This window comes from Mustelus asterias, chromosome 16 (assembly GCF_964213995.1).
Source record: "Mustelus asterias chromosome 16, sMusAst1.hap1.1, whole genome shotgun sequence".
In the NCBI taxonomy this organism is placed as follows: Eukaryota; Metazoa; Chordata; class Chondrichthyes; order Carcharhiniformes; family Triakidae; genus Mustelus; species Mustelus asterias.
The window spans coordinates 69999565-70012441 of record NC_135816.1 but is presented as its reverse complement, the minus strand read 5'-3'; the positions used below and the strand labels follow the sequence as shown (position 1 = coordinate 70012441).

General features: G+C 45.5%; 1 protein-coding gene across 1 annotated transcript in view; it reads left to right on the top strand.

Moving 5' to 3' along the window:
• The window catches only part of LOC144505239 (dedicator of cytokinesis protein 2-like), a 618318-nt gene that overhangs the window by 466053 nt on the left and 139388 nt on the right, over positions 1-12877 (top strand). The window contains exons 32-35 of the mRNA XM_078231263.1: positions 798-856; positions 3019-3167; positions 5309-5394; positions 9561-9717. Of these exons, the coding sequence (XP_078087389.1) occupies positions 798-856; positions 3019-3167; positions 5309-5394; positions 9561-9717 (451 nt within the window). The remainder of the gene's footprint in view (positions 1-797; positions 857-3018; positions 3168-5308; positions 5395-9560; positions 9718-12877) is intronic.

Below are 12877 nucleotides of genomic sequence, written 5' to 3'. Positions count from 1 at the left end.
CTGCTGGGGAACATGCTATTAGGGGGTGGGGGGGTCACCTTTGGCAGGACCAGAAGATCCCACCAGAGTGCGAGTGGGACTTGAATTCATTACCTTTTAATTCTGAGGAAAGAGTGTTGCCATAGCTGACAGTTGTAGCAAATCTTATTACCCAGTTTTCACTCTGTCCTCCATTTGGATATTATTTTTTTTTCAGGGGCAGTCTGTAACTTGCTCTTATGTTTTGCCTGCAGAGAACGCTGGCCATAGTTCTGTCACTGACACATTCTCTGATCTGAACTTTATGCCACTATTAGCACCCGCCGTATTTATTTATTAATTAGTGTCACAAGTGGGCTTACATTAACACTGCAATGAAGTTACTGTGAAAATCCCTTAGTCGCCACACTCCGGCGCCTGCTCAGATACACTGAGGGAGAATTTAGTATGGCCAATGCATCTAACCAGCATGTCTTTCAGACTGTGGGAGGAAACTGGAGCACCCGGAGAAAACCACGCAGACACGGGGAGATCGTGCAGACTCCACACACAGTCATCCAAGCCGGGAATCAAATCCCCCGCTGTGAGGCAACAGTGCTAACCACTGTGCCATGATCCTCATCCTGAGATTTATTGGTTAAAAATAAATTTGCAGTGAATAAATCCGCACCTCAAAGTAGTCTGCTATCCTAAAGGGCGATGAGGTGCAGGAAGGAGGAGTGGTAGTCATTGTGGGTTAAAATTGTCAAAAATATTTTTAATTACAGTTTTTGGTGGTTCTGCAATAAAGTAATTGAAAACACTCCATTTTTTTTCAGATACGGAGATATGAGACTCCGAATCGGATTCAATGTTCGTGACATGTGGTACAAGCTTGGTGAGTGAAATGTTGTTATGTGATTGTTTTGAATGAGGTGTCTTTTCAACTGTTTAAACTGCTGCTGCACCTTAAGTACAAGACTCTCACTGACTCCACAACATTCGTAATTCCTCAGAAACTGAACTAGTCCATGTCCAAATGCAGCAAGACCTGAACAATAGCCAGGCTTTGGCTGACACATGGCAAGTAACATTTGTGCCACGCAAATGCCAGGCAATGACCATCTTCAATAAAAGAGGATCTAACTATTACCCTTTGTCATTCAGTGGCATTGCTATCACTGAATCCCCCACTATCAACATGCCGGGTGTTGTCATTGACCAGAAACTGAACTGGACGAGTCATATCAATACTGTGACTACAAGTTCAGGATAGAATGGCTCAGAATCCTACAGCAGGTAACTCACCTTCTGATTCCCCAAACCCTGTCCACCATCATGGTCGAGAGCTTCAAATTCTTAGGTGTCCAGATCACCCACAACCTGCCCTGGTCCCTCCATGCCGACGCTATAGTTAAGAAAGCCCGCCAATGCCTCCACTTTCTCAGAAGACTAAGGAAATTTGGCATGTTCGCAATGACTCTCACCAGCTTTTACAGATGCACCATAGAAAGCATTCTTTCTGGTTCTATCACAGCTTGGTATGGCTCCTGCTCTGTCCAAGACTGCAAGAAATTACAAAGAGTCATGAACAAAACCCAGTCCATCACTCAAACTTGTCCCCCACCCATTGACTCCATCTACACTTCTCGCTGCCTTGGAAAAGTAGCCAGCATAATTAAGGACCCCACGCACCCCGGACATTCTCTCTTCCACCTTTGTCGGGAAAAAGATACAAAAGTCTGCGGACATATACCAACCGACTCAAGACAGCTTCTTCCCTGCTGCCATCAGATTTCTGAATGGACCTATCTTGCATTAAGTTGATCTTTCTCTACACACTAGCTATGACTGTAACACTACATTCTGCACTCTCGCCTTTGCTTCACTATGCATGGTATGCTTTGTCTGTATAGCGTGCAAGAAACAATACTTTTCACTTTATATTAATACATGTGACAATGATAAATCAAATCAAATCAAAATCTATTAAGTTCATGCCAGGAGTGTGATGGAGTGCTCTCCACTTGCCTGGATGAGTACAGCTCCAATGACACTCAAGAAGCTCCACACCATGCAGGACAAAGCAGCCTGTTTGATTGCTATACCAATTCCACAAACATTCAATCCCTCCACCACTGACGAATGGTAGCAGGCATGTGTGCCATCTACAAGATGCCCTGCAGGAACTCACTAAGGCTCCTTCAGTGGCACCTTCCAAACTCATGACCTCTTCTATCCAGAAGGACAAGAGCAGCAGATACCTGAGAACACCACTACCTGGAAGTTCCCCTCCAAGTCACTCCCAATCCTGACTTGGAAATATATTGCCGTTCCTTCACTGTCGCTGGGTTTAAATCCAGAAATTACCTCCCTAACATCACTATGGATGTACTTACACCAGAGGGACTGCAGTGGTTTAAGAAGGCAACTCACCATCACCTTCTTAAGGGCAATTAGGGATGGGCAATAAATGATAGTCGAGCCAATGACATCCGCAACCCGTAAATGAATAAAAGAAGCATGTCCACAAAATATGGTACTGAGCTACAAACCCAGTGTGCAAGGATAGTGATGACAACATTACAAATGGCCTGACTATCTTTGGGCTAAAAGGAATGGTAAAAAATCAGTCAGGGTTTCCAGATCTGGCCATGGCTGAATGGGACCCAAGGTTCCTACCCCTGAATACTACTCATGAGGACCAAAGATTCTCACCCCCTAATCACCATCCCCTGGGAAAAGACTCTCACCCCTAATTACCATCCACTGGAACAGGTTATGGGCCTTGCTTCCACAATGATTATGATTCTTTGTCCAAGAACGAAGAGGGAGAACAGTTATTTACTTGACTTAATCAGGGAACGGTGATCAGTTCCCAAGGGCCTGAGGCAGCGGCTTCAGAAAAGGAGAATCAGGAACAAAAACATTGCGTTGAAAATGGAAGTTACTTCTAACAAATAACAAAATTAGTGTTGAAGATGACTGTCAGGTTTGTGGTAAGGAATATTTCAAGGTGCACTATTTCTCATCAGATTTTATGTATTTATTGAACAACAGCTAAAAACAAGATCCACTTCATCCCAGAGATGGTTGGCCCAATCCTGGAAATGACCCTGATTCCAGAGATCGAGCTCCGCAAAGCCACGATTCCAATCTTCTTTGACATGATGTTGTGCGAGTACGCCATGTTTAACAAGTTTAGGAAGGTATGAAGGAAGGCGATTTGCCATTTCTGATTCTGTATGAAACTGGACGCTGGGAGATATTGAAAGGTCACAAGATTGTCAAAGGGACAGTGGGTTGCAAGAATCATTCTTTGTAAATGAACACCAAAGGAGGCAGTGGGAAGGATGGAGCGATGCTTGGCCTCTGGAATTTTATAATAAGGATGGTATCAGTACTTTCAGCTGGCTCAGCAAGATCTCTCACTTTACATAGTTATGCTGGCGGATGTGTGTTCTTAATGATGGATGATACTGAACTCACACCAATGAGCATTGTTGGGAACACAGGAAAATATAGAGGCACAGAATCTTACAGTGCACAAAGAGACAATTAGGCCCATCATGCCTTTGCTAGCTCTTTGAAAGAGCTATCCAGTTTAGTTGCAATCCCACAGGCTTTTCACATGCAACTGTTTCCTTTTCAAGTATATATCCAATCCCCCCTTTAAGATTTACCATTGAACCTTTCCTTCTGCCACCCTTTCAAGCAACGCATTTCAGACAGAAAGGCCCGTCTAGTCATGAATATCCTGCTTTTGGCACCATCCCAATGTTTGAGCCCTCATATGGATGTTCTAATCAGACAGTGGAATGTATCCTGTTGGAGGAACCTCAACCTCCTAACTCCTCTTCCTGCCCCCTTCTCCAAATCCACATTGTGTCCACTGCTTGTCTAGCCATCTGGTTCAGAGGTGTGGGTTAATCTAATTTCCTGTGAACGGCCATACTTTCAATTGCATTGCAATGCAAATCAGAGCCTCAAATTTCTGCAACTGAGCATAACAAACAGCAGCACATAGACAGCCGTTAATTACACAGTGTGAACAAAGCCGTTGTGGTACTTGACAAGACTTGAGTGAGGTACAGAAGGCCCACTGACTTTTGCAAATTGCCATCTTCAGTGCTTGAAGGAGGCGATCCGGAAATGGGTGGAGCTCTGTTTGTATTTGCCTTTGGCGAGAGACCAAATGAAACAGGTTTGGTTTCAAGACTGTATTCATCTTCACACAAAAAACAGAAAATGCTAGAAAATCTCAGCAGATCTGACAGCGTCTATGGAAAGAGAATAGAACCAACGTTTCGAGTCTGGATGACCCGTCATCAGAGCCATATTCACCCTTGTCTGACTCGGGTCCCCGTACAAACATAAGGTTTCTATGAATCAAGCTGCCCCCTTTAAACAGAAGCTAGTGTACTCCAGAGAGGCTTAGTGAGCCAGTAGCAAAGATCAAGTGGATAGCTCCAGCCAGTGAAAGATAGCATCGTGTGATGGGCTGAATAGCCTCCTTCCGTCATATCTATGACTTTTAGATTGAACCCAAACAGTCGAACAAGGGTGGACATGGTTTAACCAATGGCAAATAAAGGTATGACTGATGTCCCGAAGTTCTTCCTGCTAAGACTGGTCTACATGCAGACAGACATCTGGGTATGGTGGTTGGTGGGGGAGGTGAGGAATACTGAAACTTGTTGGAAAACATCTAAACCTTTGTGAGGGGGCAGGAAAAGGAGCAGGAAAGCTGTACGCTGGTGCTTATTGTATAAGCAAGGATGAACAAATTGGCCTTTCTTGTCCACTCTGTTTTTCATGGGTAAGCATTTTATGCCAATCAATGTATCGAAGGCTTAAGGACATCTTGAGAAAGCACAGTGTGAATGACAGTAAAGGGCCTTGAAAGTACTATTGGTGGGATTTTTGTCCCTGTCCACGGTGTGTTTCGCGGCAGCAGAAGGCAGCGCATCGCTCATTGGAGATGGGATCTTATGGTCCCATTGTTACCAACAGGGTTTCCCAGTGAACGAACCTCTCATCGCCGGGAAACCCGCGACAGGGGTGCGCCATTGGCAGGACCGTATGATCCCGCTCGCATGAACGGCACCAGGATTTTGGCGTAAGAATCAATCTAAAAGGAACAGCTGTGAAATAAAGGCGAGGTATTGGGAAATATAACAACTGAAAACATTACTGGTTGATATTAAATATTTCCCACCACCTAAATGTTTCTAACTATTTAGAGTGCTTTCCACCTCTCGGATAACAGTTTCAAAAATTATTGTCCTTCCTCTACTTTTTATTCAGTGTGATTTTGGATGTCTCAAGTAACTAATGATCTTTTTAACAGTTCGAAGATGAAATAATCCTGAAGTTGGATCACGCGGTGGAGGGAGGATGTGGTGATGAGCAGTATATGGAGCTCTTCCAGAAGATGTAAGATCCTGTTTGTTTTCCAACTTTCAACCGAAGCACACAAACACAAAAATAAAATCACACTGAGGAGGCAAATATAGAATTGGAATCACAGGTCGGAGTGAGCAACAGAAAAATTCCAGAATGAAGTAGGACAGAACGCAACAATATTCATTTTACTTAGATCTTTGTTATAGAATCCCTACAGTGCAAAAGGAGGCCATTCAGCCCATCAAGTCTGCAACGACTACAATCCCACCCAGGCCCTATCCTCATAACCCGATGTGCTTACCCTAACTAGTTCCCCCTGACACCAAGGGGCAATTTAGCATGGCTAATCCACCTAAACCGCACATCTTTGGACTTTGTTATAAAGAGTAGCTTCAACAAGCAGCAGTAGTAGCAAGAGATGGTGGAGTGGGGTCGGGTGGGTGGGGGGGGTGGGGGGGGGGGGGTGGGGGGAGGGGGGAGGGGAATGGCGAGGAACTGAAGGGATAGGCAACAATTTAAGCTTGGAAAGCTTTGTCAAAAGGTTGTAGAAAGGCAGTAATGGTTTAGACTGGAATAAGAAAGCCCAGAGGTTGGATGAGTTGAGGGGGCTAGAGGTGGTCTTCATAGAATCCCTACAGTGCAGAAGGAGACCATTCGGCCCATCGAGTCAGCACAGACCACAATACCGCCCAGGCCCTTTTCCCGTAACCCCACATATTTACCCTGCTAACCCCCCTGACACTAAGGTCAATTTAGCATGACCAAACAACGTAACCCACACATCTTTGGACTGTGGGAGGAAACCAGAGCACCTGGAGGAAACCCACACAGACAAGGGGAGAATGTGCAAACTCCACACAGACAGTGACCTGAGGTTGGAATTGAACCCGGGTCCCTGGCGCTGTGAGGCAGCAGTGCTAACTGCTGTGTGCCACTGTGCTACCCATAAAGAATTAGCTTCAATTGGACCTTGAATTAGCTTCAGAACAAAAGGCCACAAGAAGAAACTGGAGCAAATTCGTTGTGGCTTGAAAATGTTTTGCCTCCTGACCCTTGTTCCACGCAGCCCCCGCCCCCACCCCCCCCCCCCCCCCCCCCCAACCGATATCCCTCCCGTCCCCGCCCCCCAACCTCCTGGTGCTCCTATATCAGTTCTGGTGTCCCGTAATCTGATCAATGGTTTCCAATCCAGCACCCCTTCCCCCTCAAAATAAAAGCCCCTGGCCTCCACCCCGCCTCTGGGCCCACTTACCAAGGCTGAATGGGGGGCGGGGAAGCAGGAGCACTGAGATGCAAAGCTCTTTGTTACACTTTGGGTGATTTTTGAGCCAGTCAAAAAGCCTCTTTTCCTATCTCGAATACTTCTATACTGTATAAACAAAAGCATTGATAAAAAATGAACTCAATCCCAAGGGAAGATACGCTCAAACACAGCAAAGGTTACGCTGGATCGTTCAAAAGGTTAAGGCCCAAGTAATGTGTTGCACCCAGTTCTGGCCACCACACTCTAAGAAAGATGTGAAGGTCCTCGAGAGGGTACAGAGCAGATTTAGAAGTGGGGATGTTGGGGTGGGGATGCTGTGGGTTGAGTTACAGGGTTACAATGGAAAGCTGGAATCGTTCTTGTTGGAGCAAAGGAAGTTGAGGAGAGATTTGATAGGCGGTTATGACAAACTTAGATAAGATAGACAAGAAAAAAAACTGTTCCCATTGGGTGATGGTACAAGGATGAGGAGACATAGCTAAGATTCTGGGCAAAAGATATAGTGGAATGTGAGGAAGAACTTTTTTACACAGTGATTGCTAATGCCCTGAAACTCGCTGTCCACAAGAGTGGTCACAGTAAGAAGTCTCACAACACCAGGTTAAAGTCCAACAGGCTTATCTGGAATCACGAGCTTTCGGAATGCTGCTCCTTCATCAGGAAGTCAGCGGAGCAGCGTTCCGAAAGCTCGTGATTCCAAATAAACCTGTTGCCTGGTGTTATGAGACTTCTTACTGTGACCACCCCAATCCAACGCCAGTATCTCCACATCACACACAAGGGTGGTGGAGGCGGAAACAATCGAAGATTTCAAAAGGATGAGGAAATGAACTTGTGGGGGGGGCGGTATTACAAGTCTCAAGCTTGGAAATGAGAATGACTTGAATGTTGCACCGGGAGCCGGCATGGACCTGATGTACCAAATGGCTTCCTTCTGCACCGCAAGTGACTCTATGGGCTGAATTCTAAGGGGCGCCATGGTCCCGTACCACCACCAAGTCAGGGGAGAACCCACCCAGGGGTGGATGGCTGCCCCACAGTCATTCTATGCCAATTGACTGTTAGAGTGCTGGAAGAAGGATATCTGTCCATTAAGGACGGGAAGTCCTACCTCAGAACTGCCGAACAATCGGAGACTGGAAGCTCTCTCCAGTCCCAATAGCTCCAATGGGGATGGTGGCCATTGCAGGTACTGCACTCAGGCAATGAGGCAAGTGAGTTCATAGAATCCTTACAGTGCAGAAGGAGGCTATTTGGCCCATCAAGCCTGCACCAACCACAATCCCACCCGGGCCCTATCCCTTAACCCACTTATATACACTGCTAGTCCCTCTGACACTAAGGTGCAAATTAGCATGTCCAATCAACCAAACCCACATATCTTTGGACTGTGGGAGGAAACTGCAGCACCCAGAGGAAACCCACATAGACATGGTGAGAACTTGCAAACTCCACACAGACAGTCACCCGAGGTCGGAATTGAATCCGGGTCCCTGGCGCTGTGAGGCAGCAGTGCTGAACATTGTGCCACTGAGTTGCATTTTAAGTGTTTAGGAATTGGCGGGTGGTGGGGGCTGGGGTTTTAGAGGGCATGGAGGAAGGGAATCCAGGAGGGTGGGTATTATACCTGCTGGGCTGACTGGTTGGTGTAAAACTCCCATTGATGAAATTAATTCCCCACCAGGACTTCAGTTGGCCCACAGGAGGGCTTACCACCCAACATCACCCATCTACTGATAAAATTGTAATGGGAGCAAGGGTTGGCGAGTCGGCAGCAGGCCGGCGGCACCTGCATACACACCAGTTGGAGAGTGTTACATCCAGCCTACAACTGTATTTTTTTTAATGCCCCCTGATTTGACTTCAGGAGTTGCTCAAAGAATTGAATATCGGCTACTCCACCTGTTGTACAACCTGCCTCACTCTGTGGCCGCAGATCGCCTTATATATGCATTCCTGCTGAGAAAAGCTGCAGTGAACCATAACAATTGCCCTGCTAATGCCAGATTACAATGCTTGTTCTCAATAGAGTCAACCATTTGCATTCTTTTTGCTTTTACTTGCCTCTCCTGCAAGCCCTTCCACAGTGCCAAATGCAGCAGTGCACTGATAGAAGATTGGAAACCCATAACTAGAGATGGAAAACATTATGGGTGCATAGCAAATGCTGAAGACAATGTGTACACCAATGTCAATATTTCATAACCAGTTCTAATGAGGAGTCCCCCCTCAACCATTAACGTGGGCTTGCTCCTTCAGATTATGGGTAGATGGATTGTATTCTTGGCCAACTAAGTCCATGGGTTTCAACTGATGTCTGAACACATTTCACTTGGACAGAATTTCCCCTCCCCTTTACAGCAGTGTGAATATTCAGTAGAATGGGGCTTTTGGCAGCTCCTTGCCTACATCCTGACTCTGTCTGATCTCTGGGGCGAGAGTAATTCACATAATTAGCCTATAGACTCTGCCTCAATTGGGGAGGGAGAGGGAAGGAGAAGGGGGGGTGGAGGGGAGCTACCAGAACACATGTCTTCTTCTCTCCCACTGGTGTGTTTTGAATTTGATTCTTTGCCTAATGTGATTGAAAATGTAAACATCTTTCAAGGGCTTCATGTGGCAAAAGCACCACTCTTTGAGCAATAGCAATCTTTTAAATTGTGCAGGGCACTTTTATATTCTCCCCCTTCTTCTCCAATTCCTCACACCACCAGCATTGGCCACACAGGGAGCAGGTGTAGAGGTGTTTCAGGAGCTGGAATGAGTTTGATTTAGTCCCATTGCTGCCTCGCCAGTGATGCCCACAACCTGAGAATGAATAGTGAAACAAAAGCAAGAGGTAGAGGGACGTGTTTCAAATTACCGCCCCCCTTTCCCCCCAGATCTTTAGGTTATTGATTTACATATGACATCTTCCAACTCTTTCCTCCAGCCTCCTGGAGTGTGCTTCAAATCATCTGAGCATTGCCAAGTCAGTGCAGCATTTCGTCAACCTGGTCAAGGGTCTCCTGGAGAAACTGCTGGATTACAGGTCGGTGATGAGCGACGAAAGCAAAGGGAACCGTATGAGTTGCACAGTTAACCTGCTGGTACGTACAAAGCCTTTTCCATCAGCTACTCTGCTAAACACCTGCATTCTTGTCAATCTTCCAATCCATCCCCACTCCCCCAGCCCAGGACTGATAGCCATGCCATCATGTTTAGGCCCCTAGCCTCTCAAATTCTCCCCTCAAAATACTCTGCCTCTTCCCTCTCTCCTTCCTCAATAGGATGTCCTTTAAAACTTGCCTCTCTAACCAATCTTTTGCTTACCTGCCCCAATATCTTCTCCTTTGGCATGGCATTGTCTTGTTCTAATTATGTTCCTGTGAAGCAGCTCAGGCATTTAACTTTAAAGGATATGAATGAAAGTTGTTGCTTTGCTTCTGGTTGGAACAAAAAGCCAATGTGTAACATCTGTCCCATTATGCAAAATCAAGTTATGAAATAATCCATAGGGTGAGTCACAGTAGAATCATAGAATCCCTACAGTGCAGAAAGAGGCCATTTGGCCCATCGAGTCTGCACTGACAACAATCCCACCCAGGCCTTACTCCCATATTCCTACATATTTACCCGCTAATCCCTCTAACCTACGCACCTCAGGACACTAAGGGGCAATTTTTAGCATGGCCAATCAACCTAACCTGCACATCTTTGGACTGTGGGAGGAAACCGGAACACCCGGAGGAAATCCATGCAGACATGAGGAGAATGTGCAAACTCCACACAGACAGTGACCCAAGCCGGGAATCGAACCCAGGTCCTTGGAGCTGTGAAGCAGCAGTGCTAACCACTGTGCTACCGTGCCGCCCATAGTGCATGAGTAATACTCTCCTCTCGGCTATAAAGAATATCTGGTACCTATAGTCGCTTAGTTGTACAGAACTTGAGCATTGCTGGAGAAAAGTGACATGTTCTCGAAGCTTTTCGTCTTGTACTCATCAGGACAGATACAAGAATGCAAATTTTCAAAGGGAGCAACAATTTATACTGAATTAAAGGAAAACACTACAGATGCTGGAAATCTGAAATGAAAACAGAAATTGCTGGAAAAACTTTGTAGGTCTGGCAGCATCAGTTCAGAGAGACACAGTTAATGTTTTGAGTCCATGTGACTGAAGAAGGACCCAAAACATTAACTCTGTTTCTTTCCACAGATCATGCCAGATCTGCAGAGATTTCCAGCAATTTCAGTTTCTATAACAATTTATACTCCATGAGAAAAGAGTGCTGATTGGTTGGCAAGTTGACCCTGATCGAGACACTGCCATGGAGAATGCACTGAGGAGCAATGGTCCACCACACTTTTGTTTAGTTCAAAAGAGGTGCAATGTCTGCTGGACATGTTCCTTTTGCCTGCAGAGGACAGTTCCGTGTGTATGTCTTGATCAAGTAGAGACTTTACAACGTTCCTGCTTAGGCAGGGAATGGTAGAATTGATGGAATTTGAGCTTGCTGGAATGCAGAAATCTCCATTTTAGTATCCTCAACAAATGTTAGCATTGGGTGCGAACACACTACTTTTTGTATTCAATGGGCAAGTGCCTTGTTGAAATATAAAATGTTGCTAACCTTTTATATAAATACCTGACACCAAAAAGTGACAAAGATATGGCTGGAATACCATTGCCAGCAGAGTAAGATAGATACTTCACCATTTCTTTGGTTTTCTTGCATGGCCTGTGTTTATTGCCCATCCCTATTTGCCCTCGAGAAGGTGGAGGTGAGCCACCTTCTTGAACTAGTGCAGTCCATTTGCAATCAGTACATCCGCAGTGTTGTTAGGGAAGGATTTTGACCCAGCGAAAGTGAAGGAACAGTGATATAATTCCAAGCACAGAATGCAGGGGAACTTGCAGTTGGTGGTATTCTATGCGCTGTCCACCCATGTCTTTCTAGGTGATAGAGGTTGTATGTTTGGAAGCTGCAGTGTCAAAGAAGTTTTGGTGAGCTGTCGATGGTACACACTGCTGCCACTCGGCATTAATGGTGGATGGTTATTGTTGGAGCTGCTCTCATCCAGGCAAATGTATTGTGTTAAGCTCATCTTTGCATTCATTTAAGTTCAAGATTGAATGACTGAGGTGCAAAGCAGCTCATCGACAGCTACAAACTCCAGCTTGCAGACTGACCGAGTCTGGCTTTATCTAACTGAAGCTCTGGCAGCTGTTGACTTAAGGCAGCTATTTCTGGCCGTGGAACCCTTTTGACCTCCCAAGCGTACTGATAGAACTCCTGAGTAACATTCTTATTATATGGAGGAGTAAAATCACAAAAAAGATTGTTTTTGTGCAATAGGCAAACGAACAAAAATAAATGTATAAAATACTTTCTATTTCTTGTATGTGTACACTGATTAGAATTAAAAAGTTCTGTTATTCAACAAAGTACCTTTTCTTTTTGCCATTTTTAATGGGAGGAGTGATACTTCTGTTTTTGCTCAAAAATTTGTTTGTTAGGAGCTGCTGGAGAGCTGGATTCTCATATCAGACACACACACATTCTCTCCCTCTGTCGCACACACAGACACACATGCACAAACACACATACATACACGGACACACATGCACAAACACACATACATACACAGACACTCTCTCTCTGTCGCACACACACACATGCACACACACACAAGGACACACATGCATTAGAGTCATAGTCATAGAGGTTTACAGCATGGAAACAGGCCCTTTGGCCCAACTTGTCCATGCTGCCCTTTTTTTTTTTAAACCCCTAAACCAGTGGTTCCCAAAGGGTGCGGCGCGCCACACTGGTGTTAAGTCTTAACACAAAGAGAGATGGCATGAAAGCTGGAATCTTCTACGGGTTTCTATACATGAATGTTCAAATGTTTCTTTGATTGTCCTTGAATCTTCCCGCCATCCTCTCTCGCCGCACCAGTGTGGCGCACCGCACCCTTTGGGAACCAAACTAATCCCAATTGCCCGCATTTGGCCCATATCCCTCTATACCCATCGTACCCATGTATCTAAATGCTTTTTAAAAGACAAAATTGTACTCGCCTCTACTACTACCTCTGGCAGCTTGTTCCAGACACTCACCACCCTCTGTGTGAAACAATTGCCCCTCTGGACACTTTTGTATCTCTCCCCTCTCACCTTAAACCTATGCCCTCTAGTTTTAGACTCCCCTACCCTTGGGAAAAGATATTGACTATCTACCTTGTCTATGCCCCTCATTATTTTA